Source organism: Etheostoma spectabile, chromosome 14 (genome assembly GCF_008692095.1).
Source record: "Etheostoma spectabile isolate EspeVRDwgs_2016 chromosome 14, UIUC_Espe_1.0, whole genome shotgun sequence".
NCBI lineage: Eukaryota > Metazoa > Chordata > Actinopteri > Perciformes > Percidae > Etheostoma > Etheostoma spectabile.
Window position 1 is genome coordinate 20,368,878 of NC_045746.1, and position 24,006 is coordinate 20,392,883.

General features: G+C 40.1%; 1 protein-coding gene across 6 annotated transcripts in view; it reads right to left on the minus strand.

Moving 5' to 3' along the window:
- Positions 1-24,006, minus strand: part of col11a2 (collagen, type XI, alpha 2) — a 52,721-nt gene that overhangs the window by 24,481 nt on the left and 4,234 nt on the right. The window contains exons 2-11 of one of the 6 annotated variants that reach the window (XM_032534724.1): positions 14,294-14,455; positions 12,449-12,659; positions 12,055-12,217; positions 11,285-11,407; positions 9,227-9,337; positions 4,429-4,542; positions 2,231-2,440; positions 1,076-1,129; positions 351-392; positions 154-216 (exon numbers count right to left, since the gene is read on the minus strand). In XM_032534724.1, coding sequence (XP_032390615.1) covers positions 154-216; positions 351-392; positions 1,076-1,129; positions 2,231-2,440; positions 4,429-4,542; positions 9,227-9,337; positions 11,285-11,407; positions 12,055-12,217; positions 12,449-12,659; positions 14,294-14,455 — 1,253 coding nt within the window. Of the gene's footprint in view, positions 1-153; positions 217-350; positions 393-1,075; positions 1,130-2,230; positions 2,441-4,428; positions 4,543-5,855; positions 6,286-9,226; positions 9,338-11,284; positions 11,408-12,054; positions 12,218-12,448; positions 12,660-14,293; positions 14,456-24,006 lie in introns of those variants that run through there. The other 5 variants (XM_032534725.1, XM_032534726.1, XM_032534727.1 and 2 more) reach the window with 5 other exon arrangements.

Genomic DNA, 24,006 nt, shown 5'->3' on the forward strand with positions numbered 1-24,006 from the left:
GCTGGCGGGTTGAAGGAAAGAGTGGAAGTAAAATATGCTTCTTTTGCATAACGCATCTACAATAACCAACAATGTTTCAGAATTGTCTGCGCACAGATTCAGCACTAATCTCTACAAACCTGCAGTAACCCTCAGATAAAATGAAACACTCACCCTCTCGCCAGGGTCGCCAACAGAGCCAGGAGGTCCAGAGGAGCCGGGCGGGCCTGTAGGACCCTGTAAGAGGTAGGGGGAAGAGGATATAAGTGTTTTGATTGCAGAGGACTAATCAAACTACAGGAGTATAAATGTATTGAGGTCTGTTAAATATCCTTTGGACAGAAACACAGGAATAATTATCATTTACTTACAGCAGGTCCCTCAGGTCCTGGAGGTCCTTCAATCAGCATACCCTGCAAAAATCAAAATAAAGTCAGAAATGTAACACAGGAGAAAATCTCATAAAAAGAACATTCAAGTGTGTACATTGAAGAAAGTGATTACTCCATTTTAAGGCTTCCCTGTTTTTGTTTGTAATGCATCTTAAGAAGTATTTTTTTTGTTTTAATGAAACACATTTGGCTCCTACTGGAGAGATCAGTCCTGGCTGCATTTCAGGTTAAATAACTTAGATCTTAGCATTTTAAGACTGAAATATGCACTAAAAAAAGAAAATCAGGACAAGATGGTCTCTGGATGGAGATGGTTGCTGCCATTAAACTACCAGTTGTCTAATATAGAATGTTTGTCAAGCTCCTCATTGAAAACTGACAGCTGGTCAACAGTATAATGACGCATTGGCAACAATTGAAACAACTATGGGACAGTGTAGGCAACCCACTGTAGGCATGCCCTGTGATTTTATAATAGAATAGGTATTGTTCTTCAGCCAAAATGGTATTCTAATAGGTGAATATGTGTTGAATCACACCCTCAACTTCATGTGGCAAATCTATCTTGAATTACAGTTAGAAAACCAAGATATTGACTGGAGGGTTACTGGTGCAAACCCATGGAGCTTCTGGGAAAGGTGGCTGGGAACAAGCAAGTTTAAATACACATGCTGAGGTAAAGCCTCTTCAAGACAGTGACTCACAGGCTCCAAGACAGCAGGTTCTCCTTTGTCTCCTTTCTGGCCTCTGACGGCGGCCTGAGGAAAACACACATGTAGCCAACAACACAGCATAGTCAGTATAAAGGTACTCACACACACACACACACACATTGAAAACAAAAAAGACAAACGCACACTGCAGATTTGGCTGCATGCATTTGGACAGCAGGTGCACACTTACACACGACACCCACATTAGTTTGCAACATTGTCTCAACATTATTCTGCCAGTGTTTTCCAAACTGTTGGTCCATTACTTGAATATTTGTTTTTGCATAGATACAGAGAATGATGTTGGCTTAGCAGCTCTAAATGAAGCCATACACTGAGATAAACGGCATTCAAGACAAAAGATGCAGCAGCTGGTTACTGCTGCACTTCCAAATGGCTGTTTATGCAGTATATGTGACAGTTCAAGTTATCATTTATGTTTTTAGGATCCCGAATAGCTTCAACTACCAATAGCTATTCATCCAAGGGTCCTGAGTTGCTCACTATACATCGTATAGAATAAAACCAATTTCAACCATTGATGTGGGGACTACGTCTTGGTCCGTAAAGTATTTGAACTGCATTCAAATACAGGTTTTTCTGTGACTGATTGAGTTTGTTTGGCATAGAATTGAATCCATGATTATTATATTGCATTTTGGCCATTTTGAATTTACAAACACTTTTGGTTGGAAGACTAAAAATGGTGTTAAAAATCAATACAAATAGTAAGGGGTATATGATATATTTTTAGAGTCAAGAAAAAATAGGTTACATTAGTCAAAGTTGTAGCGGGTCCTCCTGAGATTTCTAAACAGATTATATAACATTTAGGTCTGTCTAAAATCCACAATTATGTGTTAAAGAGAAGGTAATTATGGCTACATTCTGTTTCCCAGTCTTCTACGTAAAGCTTTATATAGTACCAGGTGTGTTTAAATTAGCCACCATGGTTCAGAAGTTCCAGAGTCGTAAAAAACTAAACACACCGAAATGAATTATGTGTTTCTATAATGGCCTTTAAGAGACGACAAACTCAAACAAGTCACTTGAGAGGACATTGAATACAATTTGACAAAGACTAGGATTCAGATTTGGTTGAAACTGATTTTGTGTTTTTTTTGCCTCTGAAGCAAAACGACTTACGCCTCCCTCATCTGTCACAGCGGACAGGGCAGGGCCCATGTTGGCTTCGCCCTCTCCAGTCTCCAGCATTGGCTCATTGTAGTCCTTGTAGGAATAGTCGTATTCCTTAAGGCCCACGTCCACATACTCCTCAGTAAAGGCCTCCTCGCCCACACCGCCTGCCTTGGTGGCATCTACCTCCTCTCCCACCAACGTTGTCTCCACCTGGGGCTGGGTTGGGTTTATCAGAGCCGCAACAGGGTGGATAGAGAGGCACGGGAGGATGTATCAAGCAAAGGGAAATAAAGATGCAAGAAGAAGAAAGCAGGAAGGAAGACGGAGATGTTTGAATGATGGGGAAACGTTAGTAAAGGAAAGAGAAATATAGAATGAATCACCAGGGGGAGTAGAAGAAGGGAGCATATATAGAAAGAAGTGAGTCTTACCTTTTGCAAATAAAAAGTGACAGGGACAGAAAACAAAAAGACATCTGGCAGCCTGTGGTATCTGTCCTTCATGCTTAAATTCAGTCAGATTCTTTCAGGTGAATTACAGATTTGCAGGATAATCCTGCGATTTTAGATCTCCTGTTGATCATTTATTGTTAAATTTATAATAGTATGTTTCCACTAAAGCATATCCTCATCAGCTTGTGTGTGATGACCTGTCCAATTTTGCTCAAATGTATTATCTGACATTGTCGTTTGGTTTTGCTTGTCTAGCCCCTAAACACACAGAACTGATATGAAGCACTTTGTGAAAACAAGCTGCTGCTATGTGCTATGCTATGCAAAGCAAAAGCTATGTTATTTTCTATTTTACTTACCGTGGTAGTTTTAAAAACAAATATCAATCCAATGGAATTATGCTGCACCTTTATGTCAAATACAAATGCAGCAATTGAAAATACAACTGAAGCCCTTTTACAAAAAATTGTGAATAATATACCATATAGAACTGACACAATTCTCATCAAAACATTAGCAAAAACATCAGAATTGGAAAACAAAACAAAGTCATTAATTCAGCTAATATAGATGATAAAATGGTAATGATGACAATATGGATTATTGCCAAAATAAGTGAACTGTGAGAAACAGATCAGAACTGTGAGAAACTCAGTCTCAAATTCTGATGGTTTAGGGCAAAGTAAGCCACAGAAATTACTGTATTCTTTAGTTCAGTTAGATCTTTCTCTCAAACCAGAATGCATTATATTCATCTCCCGTTGTTGCTGTGGTTAAAACTGCATATCAAATAATTGTACGCGTATCCCTTTTTCACAAGATCTTTGTTCTTATGTCAAGATCACAACCTGATCAACCAAGGGTCTTGAGATGAGATCAAGAATCTTGTTGTTAGGGGGAAAAGGGATACACATAAAAATGTTTGATGATACAAGCAGATGAATGTGGTGCATTCTCTTTGAAAAAGTGTGTCTTGTCACGTGGCAACAAAAACATTGTTGTGTGGTTAGAAAAGTATAAAGAGAGACAGAACTACTTGGTAAAACTACAAAGACTGGGCTCACCACCACACAGGTATTACATGGTCTTCTTCCTTTGTTGATGGATGTTTCTTGTTTTGAGGCGAGGATTTATTCTTGTATTGTCACTTTGTGCTAATTGGTAACTTTTGTATTTTCCCATGCAAATGAAAGGTCCCAAATTACGCAATTTTTAGGTACATACTTGTATGTTTGGTTTCTACTGGAACATGTTTACATGCTTTAATAGTCAAATACAAATTATTTTGCTCATTCCATTGGTCTGAATAAACCTGTATTCACACTTTCTAGCGCCCGTCTCTTTAAGCCCCCCTACAGATAAAAGCCTAGTTTTCTCATATTGATCAGCGTTTCTGGGTCTTCTGTATCTGCGCTCTCTGTGTTGCGGGTAATAACAATAACGGCCCTGCAGCATCACTGTCTACCTATATATAGTATAGTTGTACCATCAGAACTGTACGGAAGTCCTGACGGCTGGATTAAAGGCATCGTTTCTAAATACGGGCTGTGTGCCTTTCTCTGTGAATAAAGCATTTGTAACTTTCACAGCATTAGCACCTTGACCAGCTTTATACAATATGGGACCTATGAGCAAATATATCTGGAGACTTACATGTATGTTCTTTATAAGGGTAATTTATTCTATAAGTCTTCTTTGACTATTTCATTTTCTTGATCTGTGTCACTATCCAGTGTGTATTTTTCTTATTACCTGTAAAGGGACCTCTTCTTGTTCAATCACCTCACCCTCTGGCACCGTCTCCTCATAGTAATAATCGGTCTCTGTAGCGGTGTGGCCAGCATCGGAATATTCAGAATCTACATCCTGATCGGTCAAGTTGACAGGAATTGGGGAGCAGGGAGGAAGTAAGCAGATTTTAATGGGAGAGCGTGGTTAGTTCAAAGTCTGCTTGTAAGTGATAATGAGTTAAAAGTGAAAAAATGTAACACATCCTAAAATTGTGGTTGCCAAAGAATATCTTTACTGGCAACTCACATTTTTAAAGATGTGAATCCATTTTATAAAAGAAATTTCAGGTAGAATCTCAATGACTATAAATGTTGTCAGATGCAAGATTTAGGGAGTCATTGAGACTACTTTGCTGAGGTTTCTTTTTATTCTATTGTTGAACATTTTTAGCTTTTTTAAAGCACACAAAGCCAATATTCATGAAAGGGTGAAGTCTGCTCTTATTGGAAGTAAGTAGGACTGAGAGCCTCTATCCATCCTTAAAGATGAAAACATCATTACTTGATGCTTTGGGATGTCTAGTGTAACAAAGACCAGAAACCCAAGAGGCAACCCAGATTAACAGCCTCACAGAACCTAATTTAATTAATCCAATGTAACACATTGAATTTCCCAGAACCCACTAATAACCATGAACCCTTACAATGTCATTCTACGTGGAAGCAGCTCCATAGCAGACTCCACACTGAATTCAATATAACTTGTAATGCAAGCACACTTGCTTTTTCAGTTTCTGTGAGGCTGCTTTATTCATATTTGATACAAAATATGGCCAGATAAAGAGACACGTGTCAGAGAGAAAACACAGGTACTTCAAAAACAAAACAAAGGGAGGCAATGACAGAGTGACAGAGGAGATTTGTTGTGTTGCTTGTGTATATAATGTAATAGTATTTGTGTTTTCTCAGGTTTGGTTATTGTGCCACAAAAATCCATGCTCATTCATTTGACTGGTAAGTTAATGGTTTCCCCTGAAAGAAAGAGACGGAGTGCTAAAGTGCATTCAGGTTCTGAGATCCAGTTTTAGCTTGAGTAGGAGTATGAAGTAAAGTAAAGAACAATGAAACTGTACAATTAGCCATGCTTCAATGTTCACCGCTTTATGATATCATATGAAGAAGTTGGGGTGATCATAAAGATCATATGATATATAAACAGAGGAGTAGGCACTCATCTTGGTATGAACCAACTTCCATTCTGAAGACCAGATTGTCCACCATCGAGGACGTACTTCAAAATTTGCACGGCAAGCCATCTATCGAAAGATGAAACTATTCATAAAATGTTGTTGCAGACCCTGGATGGTGGACAGATCTGGCAACCAGATGGGGCAGATGGATCACACGACTCTGGACACTGTGACCCAAACATGGACCCTCTTGTTGTACCTGTTGATAACCGTTGGTATTTTTCTTCGCTGGGACTGTCGTTCCACTCAGCACAGTCTTGCCAAAGGGGGGGAACGGTTTGTGATGGGATTTAACATTTTCCAACACCACCTTGGATTTCGTGGGTCTAGGCGGAGTTGGTCGGACAGGGGCAGATGTTGGAGGTACTTTCTTCGGGATGGAAACCTTTTCAACCACAGTCTTCACAACTTTGCTCACCGTCGGTTTGACCAGAGGGACTTTGGCGACCACAGTTTTAACTTTGGTGACCTCTTTGACCTCTGTCTTTACTTGAGTTTTTGCTGCTGCTGAAGCTTTGGTGGCCACAACCTTTGTTGTTTTTGTAGGTACAGGTTTAGATGCTTTTGTAGGTTTAGGTGCCTTTGTAGCTTCTACTTTGGCAGCTGATTTAGCTGCACTGACCACAGTCTTTTCTACTTTAACAATTTTCTCAGTCTTTGCTTTTGTAGTGGTTTCAATTTTTGCCTGGTTTGTAGCGCCATTACTAACGACTTTCTTTTCTACCACAGCATTAATTTTGCCTTTGCCGTTAGCCTTTGCCTCACCATTGACTTTATTTTCAGCTTTGCCATTAATTTTGACTTTAACCTCGGTGGTAGTTTTGCCATTTCCATTGGCTTTCTTCTCTGCTGCAGCTTTGCCATTGCTGTTTCCATTAGTCTTAGACACAACAGTTGATTTTCCATTTCCATTGGTTTTCTTTTCTGCTGAGGATTTTCCATTTCCATTGACTTTCTTCTCAGCTACAACCTTGCCATTGCCGTTTCCATTAACCTTGGCCTGAGCTGTAGGCTTGGCATCAGCTGTAGCTTTGCCATTGCTGCTCGTTTTTGTTACAGCTGGTTTTCCATTGCCATTGCTGTTGGCTTTAGCTGCACCATTTACTTTCTTCTCGGCAGCTGGTTTCCCATTGTCGTTCTTAGCTGGGGCCGCCGTAGGCTTAGATTTAGCTGCTGCTGTTGGTTTGATCTTAGACAAAAGGATCTCTACTGCAGTGAGCTTAGCTTTGGATGGCTTGGCTGTGGCAGACTTGGGAGCTTTGGTGGGCATGGGCAACTTGACTACAAGTTTGGATGGTCCAGTCTTGGCCGGCTTAGCTGGAGTGGGTTTTGGTTTGACAGGGGTGGATTTAGTTGGGGTTGCTTTTCCATTGAACTCCTTCTTCTAATATCCGTGATTATTGTTTGGTTAAGATGTTGTTTAGTATGTAAAAGTTCATATTGACAAAAAGAGAGTAGAGGAAGACAAAGATTTATGGAAGGGTTGGGAGGGGGATGAAAAGCACAAACAAGGGATGGACAGAAGGAGAGAGAAAGACAAGAGTGGATGTTTTGAGAAACAATGACATAAAGATGGCCAAGGCTTGGATGATTTACTGAGACTGTACAGGCATTACTGGATACAGCAGATGATTCATACAAGTTTTAAAACAGTAAGTAAAATACAACTGAAAAACTACCAGTATTCAAACAAATTGAAAATCAACATTTTGAGAAATTTCACATTTTTGACCCAAGTTATTTAGACGAGTGTTTGCTGGTCTCTCCAGTAATGCCATTCCCAATATTAAATGACAAAGCAGCATCTTTGCGCTAATATGAACTGGAGCCTGTGGTTTGGCAGAGGCACTGAGTGTGTGGCTGGTCAGGTGAAGCTGGTGCTAAACACACACACGCACACACACCACACACACACACACACACACACACACACACACACACACCCACACACACACACACACCACACACACACCCACACACTAAGGCACTGGCCTGCTGTACTCTTTCTCTCTCTCTCTCTCTTTCCTCCTCTCTCTCTCTCTCTCTTCACTCACACCACACACACACACACACACACACACACACACACACACACACATTATAATGCATTGCAAGACAGGGAAGGTTACTGCTGTTTAGCCATGTAAAAGAAAGAGCGGTGATGCCAGGCAAGCATGCAAATGCATGTGAGTCACATAAAAACACAAAATGAAAACAACAGTTCACAGTTAATTCTCACTCTTCGTGCTACTATTAAGAAATTACATGCAAATTCATATCGTCAACAAACAAAAATGTCACCGTAAAACAGGCCACCACCATGAATATAAACTCTTCAAATATGCAATACAGAACACAATCAGACTCAAGGGAGGAATACTGTGGCATACATGCATGTCATATAAAGGTCAGCTTTACAACCAAGATGAAAATATGTGCATTGATATTCCCATGTTGACTGGAAAATTGGTATGGAAACTGATAACCCAGAAGTACAGTAGGTGCATGCGGTGATCCTCCAAGTCAATTAAGAAATCATGCAAGTATCAAGACAACACAGACACATGCCTTGGTCAAATAGCATTGCAAATGTTGCTGTTTTTTTTTTTAAATGAACTGTTTAACTGGGTGGAGTTCATCATAAAAAAATGAGGTGCAATCACAGTAAAGCATTTGAAAGTCAATTAATTAGGCACTTCTGTGATCAGCCACTTTGTGTTACAAATTCCATCTATCTTGTTCACAATGAAAATAAAAACAAAACATATTTACAAAGACAATTTGACCAAAATCAGGTAAAGAAAAGGCTACTCTGACATGTTCTTACATGTGTTTCCTATGCTAACTTGTATTTGGCATCAAAGACAAATCACCCAATCATCATGTAATCCATTGGTTTGATATGGAAATTTCAGCAGATGCACAAATTAAAAAATCAGAGATGTTATCAAGTAACCTTTCTTAATAGTCTCAACAAATTCTTGTAGAGTCCATTATGTGATAGAAGACCTTTGTAACATCCCTATTTAAACATGAACGTGCTCTCCTTAGACAGGATATATGGAAGAGTAAAGTATAGAGAACTGAGTGGAAACGAATGTGAGGAAAAAGTGATCATGTGTGTATAACAACACAGCTGCACCTACACCACCCCAGTGCCCCCACTTGGCCACATCTGGACATACACATCCACACACACACACATATATCACAACATGTAAATGACACAAGGACAAAAAATCATAAGAAAGAAAGGTACTCCTGTGTGACGAAGTCAGTGGAAACGAGTTGGACGTGTGAGAGGTCAATGTGGATTACAGAAAAGGTGAAATGTGAATACAACAAAGGGGGTATGGAATGATGAGGGATGAGAGAGGCATATGGAATGCTAAAAATATTTTTTTTCACACTATATGGAATATGGAATATAAATCTTGTTCACACAAATATTTAGCAAGCTAAATCTATATTATGAATTAGGCCACCGTTATTCATTTAAATCCTCTCTCTCATTCTCCTTCCCTTCCACAAACCCGCTCCTGTTTTCCCTCTCTCGTGCTCCCTCTTTACCTGTTGACTGGGGGCCCCAGGTTGAGGAGAGGGGGACGCAGAGGAGGGAATGCCTGTTGTTTCCTCATAATAATAGGGGTATTCATGGTCATCCTGCTCCTCATCAAAGTACTGAGAGAGATTGGAAGGATTGAAAGATGGGAAAGATGGACGAAAGAATGGGTTGGCAGATGGGAGATGAAAGCAAGAGGAATGAAACGAGAGGAATGCATGAAAAGGGAGAAAGTGGATTTCCAAATGGGAGGTGAACAGAGATTGCAGAGGGCAAAGAGGGAAAAATATAGGTGAGAAAGGGGTGAATGTTGGTGATAGACAGAGACAGACAGCAAAGGAGATAATAAAATGCTTAGCTTTTATTTTTTCCATTCAGCAGAGGAGTCTGTGCTGCTGTTTAAAAAGTGTTGGTATTAGAATTGCCCAAACACAGACAACCTTGATGAATGAGAAAACAGCAAAAAATAGAGCAACGGGTGAAGCCGATGAATAAAACCACACTGATTTATATTCATTCAGAAAGCAGTCATTTCAACAGGGTCAACATGACAGGGTTTGGGACACAAAGTACTGGAGCTCTGTGCAGTGACTGATACAAATCTTGTATTGACTGATCCAGCATGCAGGCTTTAAAACAAAGATCATGTACTTTGGATGGATGAATGCGGATGAAAATCACCTGCTACTTTAGCTCTGTGACGCAGTTGATGTCAGGGAACTGTCTGCTCCCAAATATCAGTATGTTTTTGAGAGAAAAAACGGAGGGAGAACTTTCCAAGCTTACAATGTGCGTATTATTATGTGCACAACCAGTCTCAGTAAGCAAAGAGGCTCCACCTTAAGCCATCTTCATGTCAAATGCTTATATGTCTCTATTTAACCAGAAAACCAATCAGAATTTAACTTCATTTGCATGTTTTATGTACTGAATAAGTTTTCTTTCTTTCAATCCAGGGGAAGAAAATTAGGGAAAGACATGTGGGCTTGTATCATCCTCTTTCCCCTACCTTTCTGTGTTCCATTGCAGAAAAAAGTCTAATCAACTGCTGAAATAATTCAAGTTTATCGAACGCAAAATGTATTTAATGATGGAAATGTGCCCATTTTTAGAGATATAGTTGTGGAAAGGTATGAAATTGTAATGTCTCTGATTTTCTTTATTTACCTCAGGGACACACAGACTGAGGAGGAAAGTGGATGGATACAAACTGTTGACGGGGATGCGTGAGGAAGACAGAAAGGGAGAGCAGCACTTTGATGACATTATCAGATGACCCAAACTGAGCCTGAGGACTTTTTGTTCATTTTCAGAGGACTGGTGCATTTATATTGCCTTTGTTTTTACAAACTATCATTTAGTAAAGCTTTCCTAACACAAATCCTATTTTACTGACTAAATGTCTTTAGTCTTCTGAAAGATAAGATAAAACTGTATTTATCCTAAGGGAAATTGCAGGATGTTGATGAATCAGTGAATAAATAGGTTGATTTCATAACCCCTTGTAAAAGGAAAGCACACTAGGAGGAGCTTGAAGCAAACATGGGAAGACATGCTAACTCCAGACAGCAGGAATTTTAAGGACCTTTTATCTGAATTGTCTCAACTGACCCAGAATTATCTAATAAGTGACAGCGGGATAAACCCTTTAAATTGTATGCATTTAGGGTGCTTAAGTCCACTTCCAAACTCCTTTATTGTGGGAAGACCATCATTTAGAAAAGTGCCAATGAAAAGGAAAACAAAGTCCACAGATTCTGATTGGGCCTGCTTAATCGGAGCTACGGATGAGCCTACGGATGAGATGTCAGTCTTAGGTTATCGACTCTGTAATAGATGCTACTCAGTTGTCTAGTGAGTGCTATGGGATTTGTGTGAACAACTGAGACCTCATCCAACAGTAACCATAATCGGTGAAAAAGGGTGAAGGAAATATAAAAGGCTACTGTAGTTAATGTAACCTGCAGGAAGGCATTGAGGTCCGTTGTTTGATTGATGTGTGCAGAGGACCCGATTCTGATGTCATACGTCTGTGGATGAACATGTGTTGTGGTGATGTTACTCACGTATGTGTTGGGGTCCTGAGCCTGGGTCTTGGGCAGTGGGGAGTCACAGTCAGGGCTGTAGTGTTCACAGAAGTCATAGGCAGCCTGGGGGTTGGAGGCGATCAGCAGTTGCTGGATGTCTCCCTGTCAGAAGATTTAAAAAAAAAACAGATTAACAAAAACCTGTACAGCTACATCATCTATAACAGAGCTCAATGAAAACTTCTAAAGCAGGGGTCTTCAACATTTTTTAAACCAAAAAAACCCTTAACTGAGAGTGAGCTGGATCAGGGACACCCTACTACATATATAGTATAAAATTAAGTTGCATAACATGTCAGCAGACTAAAGGCTTTATACATACCCTTTTTGCAAAAAATAATAAGCTATTCAAATAGCCTCCTAATTGTTGCATGATTTTATAAATCCTGTTTAATGTTAAACATACATTAAGTTCAATTAATCCTTTATTAATGTATCTGTGGATGGCTTCCTTGGTGACTACCTTACCTAGGGCAGCAAGCAGTGGGGATTTATATTTGCTAATAATATGTAGGATTCATGTTAAGACTTTAATACTACAATAATTTGGAGGCACCCCTGCATTAACTCTGAGGATCCCCTAGCGGTCCCAGACCCCCTATTGAACATCCCTGTTCTACAGTATATTAAGTATTGATGTGTTTCTAACTTGAATCGATGGTACCTTTTATGACTAGAACTTGCTACTACGTATTCAAAGAAACTTGACCAGTTATCAGCCTAGTTTGTAAAGCATAGTTTGTCCACACCTGGAAAACCTCCTCATCAAGCAGACGGGCACCAAAGACTGTGATGCCATTAGTGTCAACCACTGCGTTGTTGCCGCGGGGCAGAGCACGGGTCATCTTCTTCTTGCAGTCCAGCAGCAGTGTCACATTTTTCTTTGAAACAGAGATAGCGATGCGATGCCACCTAGTGACAAGGAGGAGGAACAAAGGCGAATAAATGTGTACTGCGACTACAGGCCTGATTAGAAACGTGTCAAACCAACCCTCAAATCAACTAACACACACACACACAAAACACACACAAAACACACACACACACACACACACACACACAACAAAATTGCCAACTACTAACACCCACATGACCCCAAACATGTCTCAACCAGTCACAAACTGGTTGTTGCTGTTTACTGACTTGCCATCAGCCAGATTGACGCCTCTGAACAGTGGGTAGTCCTCAGGGGCTGGCTTGCCGTTCTGGTCTTCATACAGGAAAACAGGTGAGCGTCCCATTTCAATGCCCAGCTGCTGGATGCCCTGCTCGCTGTAGATGGAGAGGAGGAAGGCTTGGAGGCCAGCTTGAGCCTTAACCAGAGCCATAATGGAAAAATTCTCTGGGAATGGACCTATTGATAAGAGAAGGGATGGGAGGAAAGAGACAATGAAAGACAGAAACAGGTAAGATCATGAAGATGGGTCATTGCTCGACTAGTCTGTGGTTATTTCAGGACAGGAAGAAAATGAGAAGGAGGCAGTAATGGAGTAAAGAGCCTGTACAGAGCCTGTGCTGTAAGTTGGCTGATCTGGACCTTGCACCAACGCATGTATTTATCCTGATAAAGATGGATGACAGGAGGTGAAGGTAAAGAATGAGAAGGCAAAATAAACAGGTTTTAAAATAGTACAGATGAACAAGTGATGGCTGACAAAGGAAGAGACAGGGATAAGTAGTGCAATATGAGAGATGGAGAAGAAAATGACTCCAGTAAGGAGCTTAACGTGATTAAAGTAAGAGCATCTGTGTCAGGATCAACTGATTACAATGTCACAGTTAGTCCCATGTGAAGCTGACATAGATGATGATGGCACATAATAACAGGTGGGCAGAGCTGGAGAAGGATGGCTAAATGCTATGCCTCAGAAAATGAGTTGAACATCAGCTATGACTTTTGAGGATTTCTTAAAAACCACAAAAGTGCTACTTTCTCCTTTTCACTCCTTTATTCCACGGTGTCAGACGGTATTCTTAAGTTAATTTGTTATGGCTCTCCCAGTTTAACTCAGCTTGTGCACTGCAACACATAATTATACTTTATATCCATGAGCAATCTATCATGAGGCACCAAAGCCTCGCTAAACTCCAGAGAGCTAGATTTAAAATACCTCCAGACATAGGTTGCAACCTGTATTTCTAATTATAGGTTTCTGCAGTCTGGAATTCAACGTAAATAAGTTAAATATTAAGCCCATCCTAAAGTTTACTAGTGTAAAGTACAATACAGGAACATTAATATGTCTGAAAATACATACATGCACAAACTGTTTTGATGAAAAAAACAAGTTACTGAAAGAAGTAAAACTAAAATACATAGTGTATACTCAAATTGTGACACTATGAGACCTACTATATTTAATCACAGCACGTAACAGCCTGAGGAAAAAACAGTTATTGAATTTCAATAGTTTTGTTTTTATTTCATCATGGTATACTATACAATGAAGTAACATGCATAGCCAACATTTGTTTCTCTTTTTGGCTCCGACACTGAACACACAAACCAGGCTAACAGGCTGGTTTATTTTTGTCTATGAATAACTTAGTTTGTTATTCTATGTTGTGCTTTGGTTGGGTTGTGTGTGTGTGTGTGTGTGTGTGTGTGTGTGTGTGTGTGTGTGTGTGTGTGTGTGTGCGCGCGCGCGTGTGTGTTTGTGTGTGTGTGTTCTGTATGTATGTTTTGTATATAAATACATTTAATAGTCTGCACAAAGTTTTTATGTCCCTTTTGTATGATGCACATTGTATGAAATGTGCTATAGAAATAAGGTTTGATTGATCTATTGGTTACGTATTTATATTGTAAAACTTGTACTAGCTGATGTGGCAATATTGTTCATATTTACAGTCTAACAATAAAGCTTCCTTTCTTTAATTTGAACCTCAACAAAAGATTTAACTTTAGGTGTTTATAGCAACAGTGATCAAGTAGCAGGCAGCCTCATCTTGTCATTCAACCGGCAGTCCCGTCTAGGTAAAGCCTACCTGAGAAGAGCTGCTTTGTGGGGGCAGAGATCTGGGCCTTCTTGGAGATGCGGTAAGCGTGGTCGGGGGTGCCTGAGCGACGGAATGTGCAAAAGCCGGGGACCTTTTTCACGCCCTCGGGGAGAGAGGGAACCTGCAGAGCCCGCAACACATCCACTGGGTCTGAGGAAGAGAGGAAGAGAAGAAAATGGGCATTACAACTCATTAGCATAGTTGTTCTGTCCGTGACAGAGTAACTCTGTTTATTAAGTAAACAAGTGAACTTTCAAAGCTGAAACTTTAATCCAAAGCAATGATCAGTGAATTACACAATTATCACTTCAACATCTAACTTTGAGTCCTGCTTTCTCTGGACAGAGCATGTCATTCTCCAGTTTTTCATTAGTCACTCTCTGTGGATTTAGAGGTGCATGTACAGTACAGAATATCTGCGATGTCTACATTGATGGAAATAAATATCTACTGCAGCTCTACTTTATGAGTTAAACAGACAGGCCGGTGTATTTAAGCATAAACATGATTTTTTTTTATTTTTATGTATTAATGACACTACAGCAGGCATTATTATATTCTGACGTCTTCCACAGCAGCTTTTCAGAAGGCCCACGGTCCTACAGGGTGTATGGAAATCAATGTAAAGGTCGAGACTTTTTAAAGCGTACTCCTATACTTGTTCCAATGTTGCTGAATCCAAAGTAGAAGACAGTTTTATCTTTCACTGCAGCCATTCTTTGCAGCTGCAGAGACCTATCTTTGCCCAGAGGATCAAAAAAGTTAATCTTGCAAGTAATCTTAAATGTTCTTGCAGCACTAATGCGATTTAGGAGCAGGTACAGGTGATGTCCACAATGGCTACCACTGTACATATAGGTATAACGTAACAAAGGCAGCACTGTGTCCGAGCAAATGGGACAGAGTCCAAGTCACATACATGAACCTCTGCAGGGCGGGTACAGTAAAGCTCAGTCTAAAGCAGAGCAGAGACAGTTCTCTCTATTCTGCTCACATTTATCAAGCAACTAGAACAAGTGGCTGTTGATGTGAAAGTGCTGAGTCAGATGAATATGAGGATATACATGACATGCACCAACACAAAAATCACAGGTACACACACCCAGACACAGATATACATCCTAACATCACATACATGTATACAAATGCACACACACAAACACTGTACCCCCAGTTTCCCATCCTGTCTCCACTTTCACATGCTGAGGTCTGTTTCTTCACCCTCCGTCTGCACTGTGGTTTGCCTTGTTGGCTTTCTCACATTGCTGAAAGGCACTGCGTCAGTCTGTGTTTTTCAGTTTGAAAAGCATGGCTTTAACTTCTGGGATTCAGGGTTTGATTACCTTTAAGGCAACATTTCTTTTATTATAATTAATTTCCTTACAAGGGATACTAAACAGCAGGAACTCAAATGTTGCAATTCTACAAAGACAGTAGGACATTCCACAGTCACAGTCCTGCCATAAGCATCTATAAAGAAATAAATAAAAAAGCAGTGCTACCTGATGTTAAATGCTCAGTGTTAGCCCTATGCCTCTTAACTGTTTTGGAAGCAAACATATTGAATTAACTAATAATCTTAAACATAATTTACAGTTAGTTTGACTCATGTCAGCACTAATTTCACCACAGTAGGCATTACATTTTAATAAGGTGGATGTCTAATTAATCACATGAGTTAACTTGTACCGTCTTGTTACAGAACAGTGTTACTCAGTCTTGTCCAAATCATGCTTTTTGAGATAATTGGTTATTTAAAAATTGGTTGTTCAACGTGTTTTTGTTGAAATGATGATTTTGTTCTTGCTCTGTTATTTTGTTTGTTTAACTTCCCCCAAGATGCCGAGCTGCTGTGTACCCTGGTGTCTAATACAAGTGGAATGACAAATGTGCATGACACAAATTCTGCCAAGGTTTGAAAACAGAAGGTTTGCATACACTTTAAAATATTCTGCCGCCTGAGAACCCAAATTGTACGTAAATATAAAATCTATCTTAGACAGTTACAACATCATGATGGGTCCCGTGTGTTTTTGAAGTGAGGCAGCTACAAAGTTACACTGTGCAACAACACCCAGTATTCACATTTTCCTGAACTCCGTTATCCTCCCTTACTTCTGGCTAGCATTCTTGTGTTTGAGGTGCACCAGAGAGCTAACTTTGCTTTTAACAGCCAATTAAATTCATTTACAGCCAGCCCTGGTGTAGCACTTCTCATAATAAACTTATGGTGGCAGTGATGCATTGCCTGTATAAAAAAAACTACAACTCTGATGAAAAGATAACAACCAAGACCTCCTGCAATGCAGTCTGTAAAATTATATGTTTGGTTTTGTGTTCATTTAACAGCCACCTTAATCAACTATTATTATATGTACGCAGATAATAATAATAATAACAATGATGATGATAATAATAATAATAATAATAATAATAATAATACATTGAATTTATATAGCGCTTTTCACAAACTCAAAGTTGCTTTACAAGGCAGGTAGACATTATGTAATCACACACCTCAGCATGTTGTAAAAGTACAACAGCGCATGGAACAGCATGGAACACAATTAGGGAGCCCATCCTCATTTGGGCCACTATTGCTAAATATATCACCTACTGGTACAGTAAGGAGCTGTAAAGTGCAAAGCCACAGATGGATGCAGCTTATAAACCACTCTTATTTAACTACAGTGTGTCAGCTGGAGGCCCAGCTGTCCATCAAAAAGGGAATGATAGTTTGCGCACGTACATTAACTTTAATCTGCACACTCTTCTTGGTAACGTTAGCACAGCCACTTATGATGCTCTGGTAGGAAGATTCCTTGTGTTTGTCCTAAAACTCTCACTGATCCCGTCAGTGGTACGTGTGTTTAGGTGACACCTAGTGTCTCAGAGTTAACAGTTAGTCAAATGGGCCAACAGATGGTAATATTTAGTCAGACAGAGCAAATGGTGCATTGATATTGCCTCTGGGTGTCTAGACCACAGTCTATTAACGTCACTCTGCACCAGGAAGAGAAAAAAGCAGAGAAAGGGGGGTAAAAGGAAGACATGAAGTAAAGAAAGAGTCAAAAAAGAGAAGGATGTGTAAGCCATATGTAAGGAGGATGGAAAGCTTGAGTTAGAGTGAGGGATATCACAATGCTACATAAACCATCCAAACCAGAAACTTCCCTAAGAAGGCGAAAATGATTACAAACAAAACACAAACTAAAACACAATTTTCCCAGATGCCAGTGTCTTTGGTGGACTTGTAGAGTTTCATAAGTAAGTTAAAGAAATGACCAGGAATCTTTATTAACCGACAGGAAAACAATAAGGTTGTCTTTTTCTGCCAGACTTTCTGTGCAATTTCCAAACTTTTCAATACCTGATCAACATTGAATTTGTTTTCCATGCATTTCAAGACTTTTGCACATCTGCACAGGAATGCTGGGAATGAGAAAGCGGTGGAGGGTTAAAAGGAGGGAGGGCAGAGAGAGGAAGGAGGGAGAGAGTGGTTCAGGCAAAGGGGGAGTGTATGTGTGTATATTTTGGGGGGTCAGGCAGTGACAGTAGACAGCGCGGTTCTGTGATGGCAGGATACTGGATCAGATTGCAGCCTTAGCTCCCCCAGTACCCCCAGTACAATGTGCCGCTCTGTTCCCCGCTGCCGGCCCAGCTCACATATGCAGCCAGGGCCCTTCCTGCCTGGAGGACCACAATCACGACAAAAACACACCCACAAAAATAACACACAGGGCCACAGAGGTAAATACCCTGACACAGCCCAGGCAGGGCAAACTGCACCAACACACCTTGTGAGACGAGAAGTGGCAAATATGAAACTAGACAAGGTAGAAAAACAGAAAGCCAAGGGAATAAACTCTCTCTTTACTTTCTTTCTTCTCTCTCTTCCCACTCCATCAGTCTTTCTTACCATAAGCGGTCACAGATGGCTGCAGCCTTTTGATGTAAACGCTGGCCAATTACACACTGCTGTCATTAAGACGGGAAACAGGGCTCCCAGACACGTGAGGGCAGTTACAACCAACGCTGTAGGTAAAGATTACAGTAGCCTGAACAGTTATCCCGACTGACAGCTGCACTGATTGAAATGAAAAAGGCCATTTTCAGTTCAAATAGCACTGATAATAGAACATTAAATAGTGCTTTAATAAAGTCATGAAGTTACAATATGAAGTTGAGGCTCAATAAATACCAACATGTCAGACATTTAGAAACACAAGGCTTGACTTCACTGAACCCAAAATAATTTCTTAGGCAAAATATTTGGATTCAGTGTTTAATCCTTTCATTAAAATAGTATATAAATCCCTGAAAGGAATGTTGAATAATCTGAAATAATGATATGCTGTGTGGAGTATAAAAGGAGCACTGTGGTAAATGTGCAGGTGCCCCAGTGCTGAAACAACCATATCACTGTTATACTCTAACCCACAGACTTCCATACATCCACAACTGACCAAACCTGCAGACCACCAGCTTAATACGACCTGATAGAAAACACATGTGATGAAGCGGCGCTGGTTGGAGAGGGGCCCACTGCAAAATGAGGTTTGCTGCTAAAGCTGCAATTTTCTTCAGCACCTTGTATTGCTGTAGTTCACCTCAGCCGCCACTAGATGGAGCTAAAAGAGATTTAATTAACTGTTGACAGGCTTCCCTGTAAGAGAGCATACAGTCAGACTCTGTTAAAGGCTTGAAAACAAAACACAACACACACACACACACACAACACACACCACCACCCACCCCACACCACAACACACACACACACACACACACACACACCACAAGAATAAGAAAAGCAAGCTAATCAGAAATACTTTATTGATCCGAGGGGAAACTCTATGTTGTAGTTGCACGAATAGTATAAATATCAGAGTAGAAATATAAATAAGAAATATAATGAGTGTGGAAATGTACGGTATTTACATAAAGGAATGTTATAAGACATTTACATAATTAACATATTAAGGAAATGCTATGGTGAAAAGTAAAAATAATAATAATTGTAGTAGTAGAGAATTGCAACATGTCAGGCCAGTGTTATTGCACAAAACAGGTAATACAGATAATATTGTCCAGTTTCATCCTCTAAGTGTGTGTGTGTGTCAGACACTAGAGGGAGATTTAAAGTTTGATGCCACATGCAGGAATGACTTATGACTTATGACTTAATGCTTACTGAACAAGTAACTTTGCAGAGTGTGTATATCCTGTCAGCTAAATGGGTAAACGACTCGACTAACACATCACACACACACACACACACCTCTTCTGTCTGGACACATTTATTACACCCTGCGTGCACATGACACATCAGCTGAGAAGCAGTAAAGGGATTCAGCTTGTTGAGTTTCTCATAAAGCCAACGTGAAACACTGAACAACCCCAAATTCCTAAATAATAGTAATAATAGATTCCTGTGATGGGTCGCATATAATAATCATATTCCATCCTTATTGTATACCTGATTATTATTTAGGCTGGGGCCTATCATGACATGCATTGAGTCAGAGGCAGAGTACACTCAGGCCAAGCTCAAATGAAAAAGTGAATTCTGGGTGATTTAAATATTATGACTATGCTTTTAAGTTGAAACCGGAGTATGTCATGAACACACGCAGCCATCTCGGTCCCCTGAGCCCGGGGTCATCATACTACTTCATGCTTGTGTGAGGTGACAACTGAGAACCTTTATTTCCTCTCCTGGGCTTCCTGCCTTAGATGCTCTGTGTGTTATTTCTAAGTGTGCATATGTATGTGTGTCCTTTGTTCTTTTAGTACAGCTGTGCCAAATACCAGACACACACTCCAGCTGACATGTTGACCCCTCACCTCTCACCTTTACACAACGACCACAGTGTTAAGACACACAGAGCAAGAGGGATGTGCAATATTTTGACCACAGATTAACACACATGGATGCACAAATTTATCTGACCACCAAATTGATGGCTGGCTCTTTTCAGGAACCTGATATGAGAAAAACATGAACATAAGTTCTCCAGCATCATACGTTACAAAAAGTTAAATACAAAACTAATTTTGGAAACTGAAAAGCATAAACTAAACTCCAGTTGTTTCTCAATCACCAGCTGTGTCCTCATCCACCCAGCTGACCACGACGGCTAGGCGTATATGCTACTGTAGGTTATAATTTTCATCATGGTGCTCTGTAGTTACGATTTATTTATAATGGCTTGTGTACACAGACAGAAAATCCATTATGAGAACTTTACATTATGTTTATGGTATAAAATAAGAATTTGGTTTGTCAGTGTGGTGTTAATTGTCATGTATCCATATGACTGTGTCTGGTCAGCTGCACTGAAAGGAAAAAGACCAATACAGATCTATTCTTTGTGTCTTATGAATGTACTGTGGGTAAATCCTGACCTAGGTGTGAGAGGAAAGGGGAGTGGAAACGTTTCAGTGAGGTGACCCTGCCATCACAGATGTTTCAATGGGTCCACCTGTAATACCAGTGGACTCAATAGCAAATACAAAACTTGAGGATTTCCTAGTTAAAGGACACAAGAACAAAGTTGGAAGTTCAAAACAGATTGGAACATAAACAATAAATAACAACTTCAGCAATTCAAATCCAAATGGTGCTGCATATAATGTGGGATTTCAATTAATGATGATAATTACAACATCTACATTGCATAAAAGTCTTAAAAACTGAGTGAAATAATCAAAGTAAAGCATGCAGACAGCAGTGTTATTGAGGAGAAAGGAGATTCCCAAATTCTAGTGAATTCTAGGGAGATCTCAAATGTTGTGGGCGGGGCTAAGTTCGGCTGGCATCCAGGCCAGTCAAACACCATTTTTTAATAGAATCTAACAGCATCTTTGTCCCCACAACAAAACAATTTTAAAGAATGTTGCAGGCACTATCTACAAGAATAGAGAACTTGAAAAATCTAAAGTTTGCTGAATGCATGGAAGTTTTTGGTTTTGGTTTTACTTGTTGGGGGAAGCTTTTAGAAAGGACACAAAACTTAAAAGGAAAATAGAACATTATTCATCACAGTGAAACTAAAAATGCCATCAAGTCACGTAGTATAGATACACCAAACCTGCATTTCAGGTTTAATCCTTCATCAAAGAACATCTCTATTGCAAGAGCATTCTTTATTGCTACTAACAAGATCAATACTTGATCTTTGTATCGTGCTTTTAGCTTTCTACACCTGCCACTATCTGCCCTAGTTTATTAGGGTCAGTACTAATGAATTCCCCATTCTCTCTGTGTGGTTTATCCGTCACTACAGTTCTGTGCCAAAATTAACTGTGTCGCAGTCTTTCATCATTCCCTCCATTGAGGAGCTGGTGCCAGCATATGCCCAAGCCCTCTACTGTCCCCTGTGTATTATGTGGTCTTTGTGTGTGTGTGTGTGTGTGTGTGTGTGTGTGTGTGTGTGTGTGCTACGCTGATGCTGCCAACGTGTATCGTGCTGGAGTCTCTTGTGGTTTCAGGGCTGCAGGCCACAGTCTTAGTTTGAACCTGAGGATGGATACTGACACCACAAGGCCTACATGGGACCACAGGGCCCGGACCAGGAGACAGTCAGTGGTTCTCTGTACCGTACAATCCCACAGGGCAGACAGTCAGCGACGGCACAAATTAGAAACCCATTGATGTGGCTGTGCCGGATGGTCAGACTGCACAGCTCGGCTCTGACTGCACTTAGCTTAGCAGATGTTACACTAAACTGTTACACAGCGTCACTGTAACTTTGTTTAGGCTCAACTGATATCACGTTTTACTGCTGATGTTATAATTGATGTAAAGCTGCCAATAGTTGAGATTGCACGAACTGGACAATTTTAAAGAAAAACAAAAATGATATCCCACAAAGTTTTTATGACATGTTTTATAAACCAAAGCCAATATATTTATGTATATTTAATAACAGTGATCAATGGCATCTGACTACTTACATTTATCTCAGAGTCTAGCCAGAGTTGACAAGCCTGACTTATAGTAAACAGAAGTGTAACAGCAGTGGGCCCGCATCACATAATAATCATCATCACTGTCTACATCTTTTTAGTGTGGAAATCCCCACATCAGATATCTACACTACATTCCAGAGATTTTTATAGGTGTAATTTAGCTGGAAAAAATACAAGTGTGAGGAAATGGTGGGATACACTGCACTGTGTGAAATAGATGAACACAGAAAATAAATACTAGAAATCCAGTTGTTCTTTTACTTAATATCTGCTTTGGTTGCTGCACTAATGCCACCAACACTTACTAATGAAGGTCCATTGCATAGTTAGAATGATTGATCCATATCTGTAGGTTAGTAAGAGCACAGTAAACGGCTAGGTTGGCATTGCTTGCGAGATATAAAATAAATTTGTCCTTTTCCCCCTGTAACTTGATTCCAAAGCATGCTGGGATGGGCTACAGTCTGCTTGTGAGCCTAACCAGAAAGTAACAGGTATGGGAAAAGACTAAAGAAATGTTGTATGCAACTTATACTATTGGATAATTGGGGATATATGCATTAGGCCACTTCAGATAGTCCCACATAAATTGTGAAATACATATTTTAAACCCTCTTATATCTTTTAACATATGATAGACTGAAATGTGGAACTTACTGCTCATCCCATTTCAAGCAAACAATTATCTCAAACCGACATTTAAAACTATTTTCAAATGGATAAACTGTATCGATGCCTGGAAAAGAGATGTACATTAACAGTACATGCAAAAACACACCGCTGGTCTCCGCACCCTCCTACACTGACATCCTAGAAGCAGCGAAATAACAGTGACTGGGAATAGCATCGTATACAGGCAACCTGTCATTATAAAGTTGGCCCACTCTCCTACCATACTTGTACATCTTCTGCTAAAACAGAATGCCTTGGAGGAACGACGCCTATCTATCCACACACACACACACACACACACACACACACACACACACAAAACACTAAATCATCACCTTTAAAACTAAAAAGGAAGGAAGATCTATCTTCTGCTCACTGTGTTTCCTGAAGTCTGCAGTGCTAATGTTGGTTTGTCTGAGAAAGGCTTTTTACAAGTTTCCAGTTTGAGGGAATGTTATGGTTTGGAACCAAGGCCTCAGAAGTTTTTTATGTGTATCTCAACATTGACTTTAGTGCGTTTTGATTTTACAACCACAGTCTGGGTCTTATCTGTCCGTGCAAATAATGCAATTTATCTGTGGATAAGGTGATTGAGAGACTGAGAATGTTGGTGAGTGTGTCTAGCGTACAGTCACTGGCCAAAAGATACTTAAATGTAAATGGGCTGTTCTTATATAGCGCCTTTCTAGTCTAAACGACTACTCAAAGCGCTTTTACATAGTTCAGGAACCATTCATACACTGTGGCCGAGGCTGCCGTACAAGGTGCCACCTGCTCATCAGATAAACACTCACACACATTTACACACCCATGGCGCAGCATCGGGGGCAACTCAGTGTCTTGCCCAAGGACACTTCGACGTGGGACTGCAGGGCCAGGGATCAAACTGTCAACCTTCGGATTGGCAGGCCAATGAGCCACAGCTGCCTGGTACTACTGTACTGGTAAAACTTAAGCCTCTCAACAGTGGCTCTGAAAAGGAAGAGTTCATTTTTGTAGGCTTCAAACCAGCAGATACACAGAGATGTGTTGAATGTGATAAGGAAATGTCAGAAATG